Source organism: Microtus oregoni, unplaced genomic scaffold (assembly GCF_018167655.1).
Source record: "Microtus oregoni isolate MIOR12 unplaced genomic scaffold, Mior012 000002F_ref0000024, whole genome shotgun sequence".
In the NCBI taxonomy this organism is placed as follows: Eukaryota; Metazoa; Chordata; class Mammalia; order Rodentia; family Cricetidae; genus Microtus; species Microtus oregoni.
The window spans coordinates 89680980-89698335 of record NW_024543061.1 but is presented as its reverse complement, the minus strand read 5'-3'; the positions used below and the strand labels follow the sequence as shown (position 1 = coordinate 89698335).

Below are 17356 nucleotides of genomic sequence, written 5' to 3'. Positions count from 1 at the left end.
AGACCAAGGCACCTGATACTACTCATGTTTATAGTGAAATACAATATTATACATGTTATCTAAAAAATATGGGCTGACAATGCAGAGATAGTAACCCAAAGGGAGCAATCTTCAGATGAATAATACATTTCTGGAAATTAAAAAAGTAACAAAAGCATTTGTTTTTAAATTACTCTTTTTAAAATTTGTATTGAATTTTGAAAAAGGCATACATGGACACTGTATCTTCTCATTCCAACTTCTCCCTCCTTCCTCAAACTCCTTCCATGCCTTATCCCAAATTCATTGCTTCTATTTATTTTAGTGATATATATGCATATTTCAAAGGCTGAACACTTTAATTTAGACATTCCTTCTAGAACCCAAACATGTTTGATCTCTTCTAAAATTACTCTCTTTAAATTTACTTTAAAATAGCTTTTTCATTCTATGTTTTGATTCTATTCTTTTTCTCTCCTCCAAAGTCTTCTACTTCCTACCCATTTAGGACATTTAATGTGAATTTTAATAAATTGATTTCCTATTAAAATTAATGATATTGGTTATTTCTTTTTATGTATTTTTAAATTATGTTTTGTTTTTATTTTCGAGATTGTAATTTTATCTCTTTCCTTGTCTTCCTCTAAACTCTACCATATACTCCTCATCTCATTAATTCAAGGAAGGCCTCTTTTTCTCATTAATTGTCATCCTGTTAATATATGTGCATTCCTAAGTGGAAACTGCTCATTCTGTATAGTGTTATTTGTGTACATATTTTCAAGGCTATCCATTTGGTCCTGGACAAGCAATTGAGGTGATGCTTCTGTGAGGAGCATCAGCTCTCCAGTGTTTAGCTTTACTCAGTTGCCTGGAGTTTTTTGTAGAGTTGAGGCCTCATGGGATATTCCACATTCAGTTTGTCATGTTTTTCAAGTAGAAAGCTCATTTTTTGAGTTAAATTTTGATATAAATTTAATACCACTAAAATATTTTCAAGAACAGCATTGTTTTATATATTTACTTATGTAAGTACAACTTTTTATAATCATCCATGATTTTCTGTAATATTCATAATAAAATGAAATAATATTTCATTTTTTAAAGTGCTAGCCAAAAGTATAGTTATTGACCAAGTAGGGAATAAGTGAACAATAGAATAATTTGTTAAAGTCTACGGCCTGTTTATTACTTAAGAATAGTAACAGAAGTACTCAGTGTGGGGAATGCACATTTAACCTGCCTGTACTTTACATTCTACACCAGAGTTTTTGCATAGCATTTTTAATCTCTGAATTTCTCATGGTGTATATTAAAGGATTCAGCATGGGAGTAAAAGCTGTAAATACCACACTTATTGATTTATCAATAGGAAAGTTAGACACCGGTCTAACATAAATGAAAATGCAGGGAACAAAAAAAAGAACAACAACGGTGATGTGAGAACAACAGGTGGACAAGGCTTTTCTTCTCCCTTCCTGACTGTAGCTTTTAAGAGTGTTTAGAATGAATGCATAGGAGATTAGGAGAAGGATAAAAATGATCATACAGATTGCTCCACCGTTGGCAACCACAGTAAGACCAATGAAGTAAGTGTCACTACACGCTAGTGTCAATAGTGGATACATGTCACAGATAAAGTGGTCAATGACATTGGGTCCACAAAAAGGGAGATTAGACACAAAAATAAGTTGAACCAAGGAGTGGACAAAGCCACCAACCCAGGCTATCACCAACAGAAGGATACAAATCTTTCTATTCATGATGGTCAAATAATGAAGGGGCTTACAGATGGCCACATAGCGATCAAAGGCCATCACCACCAGGAGGAAGACCTCAGCACCACCAGATAAGTGTGCAGTAAATAGTTGAGCCATGCAAGCAGTGAATGAGATAGTCTTTTTGTCAGCGAGTAAGTCCATAATCAACTTGGGTGATGTGGAAGTGGCATAGACAGCATCCATGATTGACAGATAAGCGAGGAAGACATACATTGGGGAGTCCAAGGAGGGGCTGGCAAACACTGTCCCCACAATGAGCAGGTTACCCACCATTGTCACAAGATAGATGAGCAAAAACATGGCAAACAATACTTTTTGTCCAGTTGGATCCTGAATGAGACCCAGAAGGATAAATTCTGTGACATTGTTTCTCTGTCCCATTTAAATATATTTCAATTGTGTCTCAATAGGAAGCTCAGGTGAACAGGGTCTGCAATGGTATTACAAAAACGACAGGAGTTTATGCAGTTATTGAGCACATCTTCAGTAAAACTGAAACCGAAAAAATATTTTCCATGTAAGATTTCCTTATATATAACATTTACATATAGGAGAATATAGAAAATAGAACTTATCTGCGTAGATTGTGAAAACCAGAACAGGCAAGGAAAAATTTTAAGATCAGTGTGAGAAGTCATGGATTGAGTCATTATCAAGGTGTAAATATAAATATGTTTCTATTGCACAGTTAAAAATAAAAAGATTAAACTAAACAACATCAGAATCCTGTCTTTCCAAGCAGTCTACATTGCTGAGAGTGTGGTCCTAAGTTTTCTTTTCAATGATTCTGTTTTCTTTCTTATCTATTATCACCAAATAAAAATTCACAAATCAGTTAATATTATTTGAAAGACGCTATCTAGTAGTCACGAGCATGTGATGACTGTGGTGACAAAGTAGCAACTTTGAGATTCCCAGTCTTTGAGTACAATGTCGGTACCATGTAAGTCATTGTGTGCAATGTAAATACAATGTGAGCTGCCCAGGTAAAAACAGTACAGCAAGGGATAACATGGACGGTTGATTTACAGTGTGCCTGCAATACTTCCAGATTCACTCACTACCTGTGTGAACATTAGTAAATATGTTAACTTCTCTGTGCATCAATTTCATGATTTTCCCAGGGGAAATATGACACCACCAACTTATGTTGAAATAAACGTAATATATCCTGAGCAATGATGAAATCTAGCAAAATTTAAATTAATAAAATGCATCCCTGGTGTTCCTGATATTTTTACTATGAAACTGAGTCAGTATAAATAATAAAATCTCTATTAATTTAATAATTATAAATATAAATCAGGTTGCAAAAATATATCTATTACCCTTGAATCAATTTTAGATTAATTTTAGAATTTTATCTGTTAGATATATTTAGTTTGGAATAAATACATTTGTAACAAAGTGCAATATTTATCTATTTTAAATAGAAGCAAATAAGTGGACTTCACACATACTAGGAGAAGGATGAAAGAGAGACATGTGCATACTATGCAAATATGTAGTCACACACACACATACAAACACACACACACACACAAACACACACACACACACACACACACACACACACACACACACACATTGTAGCCTCAAGTTATAAGCCCAATCCAAGAAATACTGCAAATAAAATAAGAAAAGCAATTCCTAGGGTAAGATAAACATAACATAGGGGCCAGAAAGAATCTGACATTTCACTAGATGGTAGCTGTGATGTACCTTTTACAAGTCTCATTCATATTATTGCTTCGTCTCATTCTGCAGATCCATCCTTGAAGAACCAGACTGAGAAGCATACACCCATTGCAGGACATAAAGCTGTAAAGTGATGATTTCCAGTCCCCCTGTGTTATAATCTATTTTATGTATGTTTATTTCTTCTCAAATTTTAGTTCTGGTATGGGTAAGATGGAGATTCGTGATTACTATTTAATTGTATAGTTATTTACACAGTTCAGTAAATATTAGTATTTGAGCTATAGTTTATTATGTCTTTTTTTTCCATAAGAAATGAAGAATAGACTCAACATGATTCCAAATGAAAGCCACAATGTCTTTTAAAAAATTAACACAGGCTATTAAGAGTATGTTTTTCTCAAAGAGCAAGGAGGTGTACTGGGAAGTTTTAGGGAGAGAAAGGGAAGACAGAAATATTACAAAATTATAATATCAAATATAAAAGGAAATATATATTTTTCTAAGAATAAAATATATACTGACAAAAATATCACACTAATGTTTTATGATAATAATTTTGAACACCAATCTAGTTAACAGCAGATAGGTACTGTTTTGAGCGTGAGTTTGTTTCTGAGTATATACTAAGTTGCTTGCTCAGTTCCTTTATGAAACCTTATATAACATTCAAGGTCATTGGTAGTCTTTTATACTATAGCATGATTGTTAAGGAGTATAAGAGTGGCTCCCAGATGCCCAAGCCGAGGTCCCCAGTTGGTTCCTTGAGCAGCTGAGGATGGGGAACCTGAAATGACCCTATCCTATAGCAATACTGACGAATATCTTGCATATCATCATAGAACCTTCATCTGGTGATGGATGGAGACAGAGACCCACACTGGAGCACTGGACTGAGCTCCCAAGGTCCCGATGAGGAGCAGAAGGAGGGAGAACATGAGCAAAGAAGTCGGGACCACGAGGGAAGCACCCACCCACTGAGACAGTGGAGCTGATCTATTGGGAGCTCACCAAGGCCAGCTGAACTGTGACTGAAAAAGCATGGGATAAAACTGGACTCTCTGAGCATGGCGAACAATGAGGGTTGATGAGAACCCAAGGACAATGGCACGGGGTTTTGAACCTACGTAATGTGCTGGCTTTGTGGGAGCCTAGGCAGTTTGGATGTTCACCTTCCTAGAAATGGACGGAGGGGGGAGTACCTAGGACTTACCACAGGGCAGGGAAATCTGACTGCTCTTTGGGCTGGAGAGGGAGGGGGAGAGGACTGGGGGGAGGGGGAGAAGGGTGGGAGGAGGGGGAGAAGGGTGGAAGGAGGGGGAGGGAAATGGGAGGCTGGGAGGAGGAGGAAATTTGTTTTTTTTTCTTTTCTCAATAAAAAAATGGAAAAAAAACAAATTACATGTAAATATATTGTGCAAAATATAGCATCCCATAAAGAAAATAATAAGGTACAAAATTGGTTTGTTTGCTGTATGTTTGATATATATATATAGATATATATATATATATATTTAAATGTTGTCAATACAGAAAATAAATATCTATCAAATATAATACTAAAACAGACTCTGATATTTTCTAATTATTATCTGTATTTTGGTAGATTTGTTATTCAATTAGGTTGCCACTGGGAGAATATATGATCTTTTTGCTATTAGTTGTATTTCAGGATATCACAGAGATTTTCACCTAGCATTCATTTTCAGTTGTTTTGTAACTGTGTATTTTGGGTCTTGTCCTGGTTCAATAAAATTAATACTTCTTTCATTCAGGTAATTAGATCTTTCCTGTAATTATGGTCTTATAATAAAATACATGAAAAAATTAGGTGTAGTTCTAGAAATAATCACAATTGATGACTTTTTCTACACATGCTTCTCATTAAGTCATTCTTCCACAGAGGTATAAAAGTGCAAAGGAATGCCTATAATGTAAAATCATATATTATACAAAAATAATACAAATAAAAATCTTACCTGATAGGAAACATGACTTCATGGAGAAAAAAGGATATATATTTTATTCCCATGTAAAACTTGGTTTGTTAGTGGAAATCAACATGACATAGATTTGGTGGCTGAAATATGTAAACATAAAATTTAGCAACATTAAAAATCACACAGTTTTTCCCTTAATCATTTCTTGTGATACAACAAAAAATGACTCTGCTATGAGGACTCACAATTGGTGTGTTTATATTTAACTGCCTAAATTTTAGGGCTTTGTTTACCAATCCAAACTTCAATTTAATTTCTTAGATAAGAAGATGATGGAAATCTTTCCACAAGTATAAGCAGATTTTTAATTTCTTCTCAAATATCATCTTCCTAGGAAATACTTCTTCTTCCTTCCGAATTAAAAAAAAAAAAAGTTTACTTGTACATCTTCACATTTCCAGCAGGAAATTTAAATCTTACACAACTTTCTGGTAGCATTCATTGATATAACAAGAGAGCATGCTAGTTCAAGGACTGGAGTCCTCAAGAGCATCATCTAGCTTATATGGAATGGGGTTCTCACAATGCCCTTGGGCCATTCTACCTGAAGAAAAATCCCTCCATTTATATGAGCAGATACAGCCTACGGCTTTTACATCATTCACTAATTTAAAGTTAAGAGACTATCTGGTCATAATAGAGCTATTTGTTAGAATATTTGGAACAAGTTCAAATTCAGCAATCTCTTCCAAAGAGGTTTCTTCCCTAGTCAAGTCTCTTGAGGAAAGAGACTCTGCCAAGAGATAGGGTCTGATTTGTCGGTAATCTATACTATGAAAAGAAAAATTTGATCTTCAATGACTGATGAAACATGAATTGTAAAGTATCAAATATTTAGTAAGGCCAATAATATTTAGAGCATTTTGAAGGAGAGAGCATACCCATTCCCCTTTCCAACACCCAAGTACAGCATGGCATTTCTCTGTAAGACTCATTACAACCAAGGAGCTCTGTGTACAAAACCAGAGAACACAGAACTTCAGACTTCTGCAGCTGGTACTGTGGCTCTTCAGAAGATAAGCAGGCTAAGTTCTGCACTGTTTGAGTTATGGTGGTTTAGACAGGCACTGGATTTTTCACGTCATAAATACCCATATAAACAAGCTCTATTATAAGTTGTCATTTTCAATTTACCAAACAAATGAAATAAAACCAGGAATCTCAAAGATTATTTGTATTCTTTCTAAGTTAAACACTTAGCAATATTGCCAGTCAATTGAATAAATGGTGAAATATGCATGAATCATATTCAATTCTGTAAAAATTATCAAGGTATAAAGTCATCATTACTTCATTGCAGAATAATGAGCTAATACATAGACTAGAAGAAATGTATTTAGAAAAAAATAACATTTGGAAATGCTGAATTTACCTCATTTTTCAGAAAAATTGAAAACTGACAATTTTTGAAAGAACTGATCACTTGAAGTTGTTTAATGGATGCAATTGCCTAAGTTTCTCCAAACTGAATTTAAGGAACTACTAATGCTCTTTTAATCTTAGTAAAGTAAGAGTGTTTATAGAACATATGATACCTAGAACAAGTCAATCTTGGACTATGCTTGCTTCAGTAAGAAAAATATATGGAGAATATTAGCATAATATATTGCCTCCAAATATTCAAGATTCATGGTAATTTTCCATAACCTAGATCTGGCAACATTCTAGAATAAAAGAAAGAGATTATGTGTTTGACACTTATGAAACAATAAGAAACAATTCTCAGTACCTAATATCAAAAGAACAACAAGGAGGGCTAGTGAAATTGAGAGTCAAAAAGCTGTGGGGCTGTTGTTGTCCAAAAAAAAACCCAAAAAATTAAATTTATTTTCTGCAAAGAAGTAGACTCTGTAAACTAGTGCCACTTTCCTAAGCTACTATTGTCTCTTACTGCATTCTGGATGTTAAGGTATCACAATGATGCTAAAAGGAAACTAGTGCCTTAAGGGTTGGTTCAGGTAAAACACTAGAAGGTCTAATTAATAGTTCCTTTTTCTTTCCCCTTCTCTCTCACTATGTTATTGTCCATAATCTTAACACTAACCAATAAAATTCTGATAAGCTATTCCAACACTATACTATCATGGATATCATGAACTTTAAATGTGTCTAAAATTTATCTCTTTTATAAATTTAAACATTCCAGAGAGTCAAATTGGACCCACCTGAATAGACCAGACTCGCCTAGGATAAGCATCACTTAATTCTTCCCTGGTCTTGGGACATCTAGGCAAGTCCCTCTTCCACTTCAGGAACCCTAGAGAGCTCTTCTCCATTTTTCATCTTGGGACAGTCCTTACTCATTCACCAGGATAAGAATTTTTCTAAACAAAATCTTCTACCTTGCCAGCATCTTGTCAGGTCCAACTGCCAGCTGGAAATTTCCACAAAGTTCAGAAAACACTAAAGCATCCAGCTACCTCAGGAAGTGGCCAAGCACCCCGACTCTCCAGTGCCCACAAGCCACCCACTGGCTACCCTTAACCCCCCATTAATTTTTGTAATAAATGAAATGGTAAAATGTTATCATTTCTATCACTTTGGCAAAACGTATAGCCACCTCAAGGGCATGGCACTTCCGGGTTCCAGGGCCACTCATGTGCCATCAAGTATCCAGACAACTTACATAGCCATCCAGGAATGCTAGGTCCTACATGATCTATGTTTAGCATGGTTGTGCAATCTATACATGACGCAGATATATAAGCCCCTGTGTACATGCACTAGGTAGCTTTTAAAAGCTGGACACACCTACTCCATACTCTCCTTCTGCACCAGTTTCCTCATGAATGCACGCCTCTCTCTCTCTCTCTCTCTCTCTCTCTCTCTCTCTCTCTCTAAATAAACTCTTTAAGTGGGTTCCATTGTGTGTCTTGTATCTGTTCTAGTTCTTGGTAATTTCACTAGGGTCTTCAGCAATGTGTACTTAGTTTCCACCTCTGGTGGACAACTAAGGAAAATAGCAATAGCCTTCATGTTCTGGGAAGTCTCTTACAGAACCCTGACCAACAACTCAAAACAAGGGTTGATTTAGTAGGGGAGTCTTTGATACTTGGAGAGGGTACCATTCGATCAAATGAGAAAATCTCATTTAAACTATATATGTGCGGCAGGGCAATAGCACAAGCATAAGCAAGTACGTGTAAACTCACAATGAGTAAACAAAATTGGCCAAGAAAACCTGTCAGTGGATCAAAAGCTCAGTAACAAATGGCCCATACTCCTAGTCAACCACAGCATGCTGTCAGTGACTGCCAGTTTCAAAAGAACCAACCAGACACGTTCCTGTGGCAGCTTAATTTCCCTAACCCCCAACCTGTTTGCAATAAAGAGCTTCTGTATTGAAATCTCAAGGAGTCTATGCCATTACCTATGTGTCTTCTCATCCTGTGCCTCCTGGGAAATAGGGACTGAACATCAGGCAGCAGCAACAAGCACACAAAACTACACATATGTATATTTATACATAGAAGTACATGCAATATAGGATTTATCATTGGGTAAATAGTTAATAGTATGCCTCCTTACAACTTTTTCAGACATAATTACTGTAATTTCACTTTTCTTCTTCCTTTGTATATATGTATCTCCTTTCACTCCCTCTCCCCTAGAAGCTTCACTTTTCCAATTTTTCTGAATGAATATTTTATATTTTGCTATTCTGTTCTCTATTGCAATTCCCATCATGACAGTGGCCTCTTTTATATTCATGGTTTCTGAAGTTATTCCAGGATCTGTAGTACTTGCAAATGAAGATTTATTTCTAAGAGCTTCAGTTAAAAGATAGCATTGACATTTGTCTTTCTGGATCTGGGTCATCCCACCAAGTATGATATTTTCTTGTTCAATTATATTATTTATAAAGATCATGAATTCATTATTTACAACAGTAGTATTCCAAAGTGTATATGTACCACAAATTTCTTCTTTACTAATCAGTTGCAAGACATTTTTTATTTCTATATTCTATTATTGTAAAGAAAGCAACAATGACCATGACTGAGGAAGTGTCTATGGATTTTATTCAGGATATCTGCCCTTGAAGCCAATGAAGGCATAAAATTGAAAAGCATAAAGCTATAAAATAGCCTCTGCCAGATCTCCCTGTTTCATAACTGAGTTCAGCAACATGTATTCTTATCCATTCTGGTTTTGATCAGGACCCAGGTTATAAGGGTTATGAGAATTATGTATCTAGCTCAGTAAAATTTGAGTATTCAACTTGCATTTTATTACTTAAAATATGAAAACTCTTTGTATAATCTGTAACTTTTTCATTTCGTTTATAGCTTCATTTGTACATTTACTTTGTCTCCCTTACTTTCCCTGAACTCTGCCAAGGTCACCTGTTGATATGTAATATGTGGTGCCTCTTCAGAGTGGACACCAAAGGGAGCAGCGCCCTCTTCTGGCATGTGTGAGCACAGTTCCTCTGCTAAGGAATTAGTCTCGCCTTTGTGTCTGAGGAACTCAGTGCTAGAACAAGGTCCCTCAGATTTCCATAAGACAAAAAGTGCAGTGTGTCAAACAGTTCCATTGCAGCCCCTTCACCAATTCTTCCATTGCCTTTTTCTCACTGCTTTCTGTGCAAACATGCAGGACAGGACCTCTATGGCTATTCTAAACAGCTTGTTGGTATCAAGCTGACCTTTTCAGCCTGACCATAAAAAGTCAGTGTGAGGGACTTCACCAAAAATCATGAGGAGCAGAGACCATCTGACTATGCAGTTCATTGTTTTAAGGGCTTGTCATTTCTTGATTTTATTTATTTACTTACAATTAACTTTTTAAAAAACTCTTTTGAAAACATAATTCTATATTGATTCTTTGGGTATTTCACATCATACACCCTAATCCTACTCACCTCCCAGTCCCTTCATATCCTATCCTTGCCCTTGAAGCATTTCCCCAGACCAGAAATCAATTATAATCAAAGGAACTCTGAGCCACAGAGACAGAGAACTTAGAATTGTAAGTCGGTTTTATTTTTTTAATATGAACTTGAGTTTTATTTATTTATTTATTTTTTATTGAGAAAAGGAAAAAAAAAGTTTCAGTCTCCTCCCAGCCTCCCATTTCCCTGCCCCTCCTCCCACCCTTCTTTTCCTCCCCCCACTCCTCTCCCCCTCCCTCTCCAGTCCAAAAAGCAGTCAGGGTTCCCTGCCCTGTGGAAAGTCCAAGGTCCTCCCCCCTCCGTCCATGTCTAGGAAGGTGAGCATCCAAACTGGCTAGGCTCCCACAAAGCCAGAACATGAAGTAGGTTCAAAACCCTGTGCCATTGTCCTTGGCTTCTCATCAGCCCTCCTTGCTCGCCATGTTCAGAGTCGGGTTTTATCCCATGCTTTTTCAGCCATAGTCCAGCTGGCCTTGGTGAGCTCCCAATAGATCAGCTCCACTGTCTCAGTGGGTGGGTGCACCCCTCGTGGTCCATGTAAGTAGGTTTTATTTCCCTAATTGCCATTTTAATTCTTATAGACAAGGAATCATATAGTTCTTCAATTTTATTTGAAGATAATTTTTTGTTGTTGTTTTGTGTGTGAACAAGTCTTAATTCTATGTCTGGATGAATTATAACTGTTTCTCTTAATTTCAGCCCCATTGTTAACTGACTAATTGTTATCGAGAGAAAGCAATTATTTTAACATATGACTAGTGTCTAAAGTTTCCAGAACTCTCTTGCCTAAGCCTCACACATGTTAGCTTTGAGTCCAAGACCAAGACCTTAAACCACTCATGTTTATTGTAAGATACAATGCTATGTGTGTTATCTAAAAGTTATCATCTGAAAATGCAGAGATAGTGACCAAAATGGAGAAATCTTAAGATAAACAATGCATTTCTGGAATTTAATCATGTAGCATAAGCATTTGTTTTTAAATTACTTGTTTGAAAAACTGTATTGTATTTGAAAAATTCATATGTGGACACTATCTTCTCATTCCAACTACTCCCTCAAACATTTCCTTGCCTCATCCCAGTCTACAGTATCTATTTATACATATATATCACTAAATATTATATATATATATACATACACACACACCTACTGAGTACAATTACTGTTCTTCATAGGTATGTGTCCAAGGCTGAACACTTTAATTTAGAAATTCTTTCTAGCACCATAAACATGCCTGACCTCTTCTAAACTCACTATCTTTAAATTTATTTTTAATTTTTTCTAATGTATGTTTTGATCATATTTGTTTCTCTTCTCTTCTCTCTTATTCCACTTTCCACGCACTTAGGAAATTTAATGTGAATTTTAGGTGCATTTTCCTTTTAAAATGAATGATACTGGTTTCTCATTTTTAGAATTATTTTTGCTTTTATTTTGAGATTGTAATTTCATTTCATTATTCTCTTTCATTTCCTCCTTCCACACTCACCCATATATTCCTCCCTCCTTCAAGGATGGCTTCTTTTTTCATTAATTCTCAACATGTTTATATGTATATTTATATATACATCTACATTCCTAAATATAACCTTCTCAGTCCCCATGATGTTTCTTGACTGTATGTTCCAGGGCTGTCCATTTGGCCATGGACAACCAATTGAGGTGTGCTTTCCTGTGAGCACCACTTTTCCGATTTTCAGCTTTACTCAGCTGCCTGTAGGTCTTTGAATAGGATTGAGGCCTCATGGGCTTTTCCACATCCAATTTGTCATTTGTTGGTATTCCTGTTGATACTTGTTTTTTAGACTTAAAGTAGAAAAAAAACACTTTCTTGTGAGTTTAATTTTGATATATATGGAATAAAATTAAAATATTTTCAAGGACAGCAACCTTTTATATTTTTACTTATATAAGTACAACTATTTTCATAATCTTCCAAGATTCTCTGTAAGAGTCATTCTAAAATAAAAAAAAATAGTTTGCTATTTTTTTAAAGTGCTGTGCAAAAATACTGTTCTAAACCAAGTAGAGAGTACTTAGACAACAAAAGCATTTGTTAAAGTCTACTGCCTGTTTATTACTTAATAGGAACAGAAGAGCTCATTGTGGGGAATGCACTCTTATTCTACCTATAGTTAATTTTTTATACCAGAGTTTTTGCATAGCATTTTTAATCTCTGAATTTCTCATGGTGTATATTAAAGGATTCAGCATGGGAGTAATAATTGTAAAAACCACACTTATTGATTTATCAATAGGAAAGTTAGACACTGGTCTAACATAAATGAAAATGCAGGGAACAAAAAAAAGAACAACAACGGTGATGTGAGAACCACAGGTGGACAAGGCTTTTCTTCTCCCTTCCTGACTGTAGCTTTTAAGAGTGTTTAGAATGAATGCATAGGAGATTAGGAGAAGGATAAAAATGATCATACAGATTGCTCCACCGTTGGCAACCACAGTAAGACCAATGAAATAAGTGTCACTACACGCTAGTGTCAATAGTGGATACATGTCACAGATAAAGTGGTCAATGACATTGGATCCACAAAAAGGGAGATTAGACACAAAAATAAGTTGAACCAAGGAGTGGACAAAGCCACCAACCCAGGCTATCACCAACAGAAGGATGCAAATCTTTCTATTCATGATGGTCAAATAATGAAGGGGCTTACAGATGGCCACATAGCGATCAAAGGCCATCACCACCAAGAGGAAGACCTCAGCACCACCAGATAAGTGCTCAATAAAGAGTTGGCCCATGCAAGCTGTGAATGAGATAGTCTTTTTGTCAGCGAGTAAGTCCATAATCAACTTGGGTGATGTGGAAGTGGCATAGACAGCATCCATGATTGACAGATAAGCGAGGAAGACATACATTGGGGAGTCCAAGGAGGGGCTGGCAAACACTGTCCCCACAATGAGCAGGTTACCCACCATTGTCACAAGATAGATGAGCAAAAACATGGCAAACAATACTTTTTGTCCAGTTGGATCCTGAATGAGACCCAGAAGGATAAATTCTGTGACATTGTTTCTCTGTCCCATTTAAATGTATTTCAATTGTGTCTCAATAGGAAGCTCAGGTGAACAGGGTCTGCAATGGTATTACAAAAATGACAGGAGTTTATGCAGTTATTAAGCACATCTTCAGTAAAACTGAAACTAATCAAAATAGAAAGAAAAGATAAGTAGTAAAATGAGGAGTGTGGTTTCAACATGTAAAAAATATTTTCCATGTAAAATTTCCTTATATGTAACATTTACATATAGGAGAAAATACTGAAAATACAACTCATGTGTGTAAATTAAAAAAAAAAAAACAAGCACAAGCAAGGGAATAGTTTAAGCTCAGTGTGAAAAGTCTTGGGCTTGAGTCATATAATCAAAATGTAAATAGAAATATGTTCGTATTAACACAATTAGAAATGAAAAGATTGAATTATATGACATCAGAATCCTGTCTTTTCAAGCAGTCTACACTGCGGAGAGTGTGGCCCTGAATTTTCCTTTCATTGACTTTGTCTTCTTTCTTATATCTTATCATCAAATAAAAATTCCCAAATCAGTTGATAATACTTAAAAATGCTGTCTGGTAGTCACAGAGATATGATGACTGCAGTGAGAAAAATCACAACTCTAAGTTTCCCACTCATTGCGTACAAAGCCCAGGTAAAAAAGTTACACCAATGGACAACATAGACTCTGGAATACACTGCATGCTATAGCTCCTGGTTCACTCACTACCTGTGTGGACATGAGCAAATATATTAACTTCTCTGTGCATTGATTTCATGATTTTCCCAGGGGAAATATGACAACACTAACTTCTGTTTAAATAAACGTAAAATATCCTAAGCACTGCCCTAGCAAAATCTAAATGAATAAAATGTGCCCCTGGTGTTCCTCACAGTTTAACTGTGAAACTAAATTAGAATAAATAATAAAAGTCTCTATTGATTTAATAATTATAAACATGAATCAAGATATAAAAATATTATGCTTATTACCCATGATTTATTTTTTAGATTAAAGTTAGAATTATATCTTTTAAATATATTTGCATTGGTATAAATGTTTGTAATAATATATAATATTTATATACTTTGATTTACATATTTTAAATAGCAGCAAATATGTAGACTTCCCACATAGATACTAGGAGAGGGATATGAAGAGATATGTACACTATGCTGTGACACAGTTACACAGACAGACACACACACACACACACACACACACACGAATTATAGCCTAGAGTTATAAGCTCAGTCCAAGAAAGACTGCAAATAAAATAAGAAAAGCAATTCCTAGGGTAAGATAAACATAACATAGGGGCCAGAAAGAATCTGACATTTCACTAGATGGTAGCTGTGATGTACCTTTTACAAGTCTCATTCATATTATTGCTTCATCTCATTCTGCAGATCCATCCTTGAAGAACCAGACTGAGAAGCATACACCCATTGCAGGACATAAAGCTGTAAAGTGATGATTTCCAGTCTCCCTTGTGTTATAATCCATTTTATGTATGTTTATTTCTTCTCAAACATTAGTTCTGGTATGGGTAAGATGGAGATTCATGATTACTATTTAATTGTATAGTTATTTACACAGTTCAGTAAATATTAGTATTTGAACTACAATTTATTGTGTCAATTGTCAAAATTTTTGCCACAAATAATGAATAATAGTATCAATGTGATTCCAAAATAAAGCTTTAATAAGTTTTTTGAAAAATTAACACAGGCTATTAAGAATATGTTTTTCTCAAAGAACAAGGAGGGGTATTGGGAAGGTTTAGGGAGAGAAAAGAAAAGGCAGAAATGTTGTAATTAAATTATAATATCAAATATAAAAGAAAAATGTTTTTCTCAAAATGAAATATATAATCACAAAAATGCCACACTATTATTTTATGATAATAATTTTAAGTATCTGTCTAGTTAATAGCAGTTAGGTAATATTTTAGCATGAGTTTGGTTCTAAGTACATACTAACTTGCTTACTCAGGTCATTTATGAAACCTCACAAAACCTTTAAGTTCATGGTAAACAATGAATCTTTTACATTGTAGCATGGTTGTTAAGATAAAACTTTTTCTAATTCACATATTTAAATCAAATTCCATGTAAATGTAAATATCTTTGCAAAATACAATATCTCATAAAGAAGAATGTAAGATACTAAATTTATAGTTACATTTTTTATATTTTGACATATATCCATTGTTGTTGGCAATGCAGAAAATAAGTACATGTCAACTATAATATAATTCTAATTAATTTCTGTGTTTTGATAGAATGGTTATTTAGTTCAGTTGCCCCCTGGGAGGATATATGGTCTTTTAGCTATTAGTTGTATATTAAGATATCACAGGGATTTGCATCTAGCAACCATTCCTAGTTGTTTTGTAAATGTTTATTTGGGGTCTTATCCTGGGTCAATAAAATTAATGCTTCTTTCACTTAGGTCATTAGATCTCTCTTGTAGCTATGATGTGATAATAAAATAATTGAATAATTTATTTTTATTTCTAGAAATAATTACAATTGGTAACTACTTCAATATTTTTATATCCACTTCTCATAAAGTCATTCTTCTAGAGAGGTATAAAAGTACAAAGTTAATACCTATAATATAAATCATTTAAAATCAATAAGTACTATAGATCCTCCCCCCTCCGTCCATCCACGGGGCAGAAAACCCTGACTGCTCTTTGGACTGGAGAGGGAGGGGGAAAGGAGTCGGGGGAGGGGGAGAAGGGTGGGAGGAGGGGGAGGGAAATGGGAGGCTGGGAGGAGGAGGAAATTTGTTTTTTTTTCTTTTCTCAATAAAATAAATAAATAAATAAATAAATAAATAAATAAATAAAATAAGTACTATAGAGCTGTAGATAAAATTTCTTACCAGATTGGAAACATAATTTCATGGAGAAATAAAGATATAAATTTTATTGCTGTGTAAAACTCAGTCTGTTAATCAAAATCAACCTTACATATACAATTATTTGGTAGTTCAAATGAATAAACAAAAAATTATCAATATCAAAAAACCACAATTTTCCCTTAATTATTTCTTGAGAAACAACAAAAAAAGACTCTGCTGTGAAGACTTACCATTGATGTGTTTACATTTAACTGCCAAAATTTTAGGTTCTCTGTTTACCAAGCCAAGTTTCAATTTAACTTCTTAGCTAAGAATATGTTGGAAATTTTTCCACAAGTATAATCAGAATTCTAATTTCTTCTCAAGTGTTGTCTTCCTGGAAATACTTCTTACTTCCAAATTAAAAGACCTACTTGTACATCTCCACAGTTTCACCATGAAATTCGAATCTTTCACAAACTTCTGGCAGCAGTCAATGATATAACTAGAGGGCATGCTAGTCCAAGGACTGTAGTCCAACTATAGCATTCTCTAGCTTAGATGGAATGGGGTTCTCACAATGCCCTTGGGCCATTCTACCTGAAGAAAAATCCCTCCATTTATATGAGCAGATACAGCCTACGGCTTTTACATCATTCACTAATTTAAAGTTAAGAGACTATCTGGTCATAATAGAGCTATTTGTTGGAATATTTGGAACAAGTTCAAATTCAGCAATCACTTCCAAAGAGGTTTCTTCCCTAGTCAAGTCCCTAGAGGAAAGAGACTCTGCCAAGAGATAGGGTCTGATTTATTAGGAACCTATAATTTGAAAAGAAATATTCTGTTCTGCAATGATTTATAAAACATGAGTTGTAAATTATCAAATATTTATTATTGCCAATAATATTTAGATCATTCTGAAGGAGAGAGAATGCCCATCCTTCCCTCTAAAATCCAAGCACAGTGTGGCATTCCTTTGCAAAACTCATTCCAACCAAGGAGCTCTGTGTACAAAGCTAGAAAACAAAGAACTTCAGACTTCTGCAGCTGGTACCATAGCTCTTCAGAAGACAGGCAGTCTAAGTTCTGCACTGTTAGACTGTAGGCTGTAGTTAAGATCTGAATCAGTG

At 35.0% G+C, this 17356-nt stretch overlaps 2 protein-coding genes across 2 annotated transcripts; both read right to left on the bottom strand.

Moving 5' to 3' along the window:
- Positions 1-1229: 1229 nt before the first annotated feature.
- LOC121441992 (olfactory receptor 4A16-like) lies at positions 1230-2141 on the bottom strand. Its single transcript, XM_041643435.1, has one exon. It carries the CDS (start codon positions 2139-2141, stop codon positions 1230-1232), a length of 912 nt encoding a protein of 303 aa, XP_041499369.1.
- Positions 2142-12455: 10314 nt separating this feature from the next.
- LOC121436965 (olfactory receptor 4A5-like) lies at positions 12456-13403 on the bottom strand. Its single transcript, XM_041636876.1, has one exon. The coding sequence runs from the start codon at positions 13401-13403 to the stop codon at positions 12456-12458; it is 948 nt and encodes a 315-aa protein (XP_041492810.1).
- Between the last annotated feature and the right edge of the window lie 3953 nt (positions 13404-17356).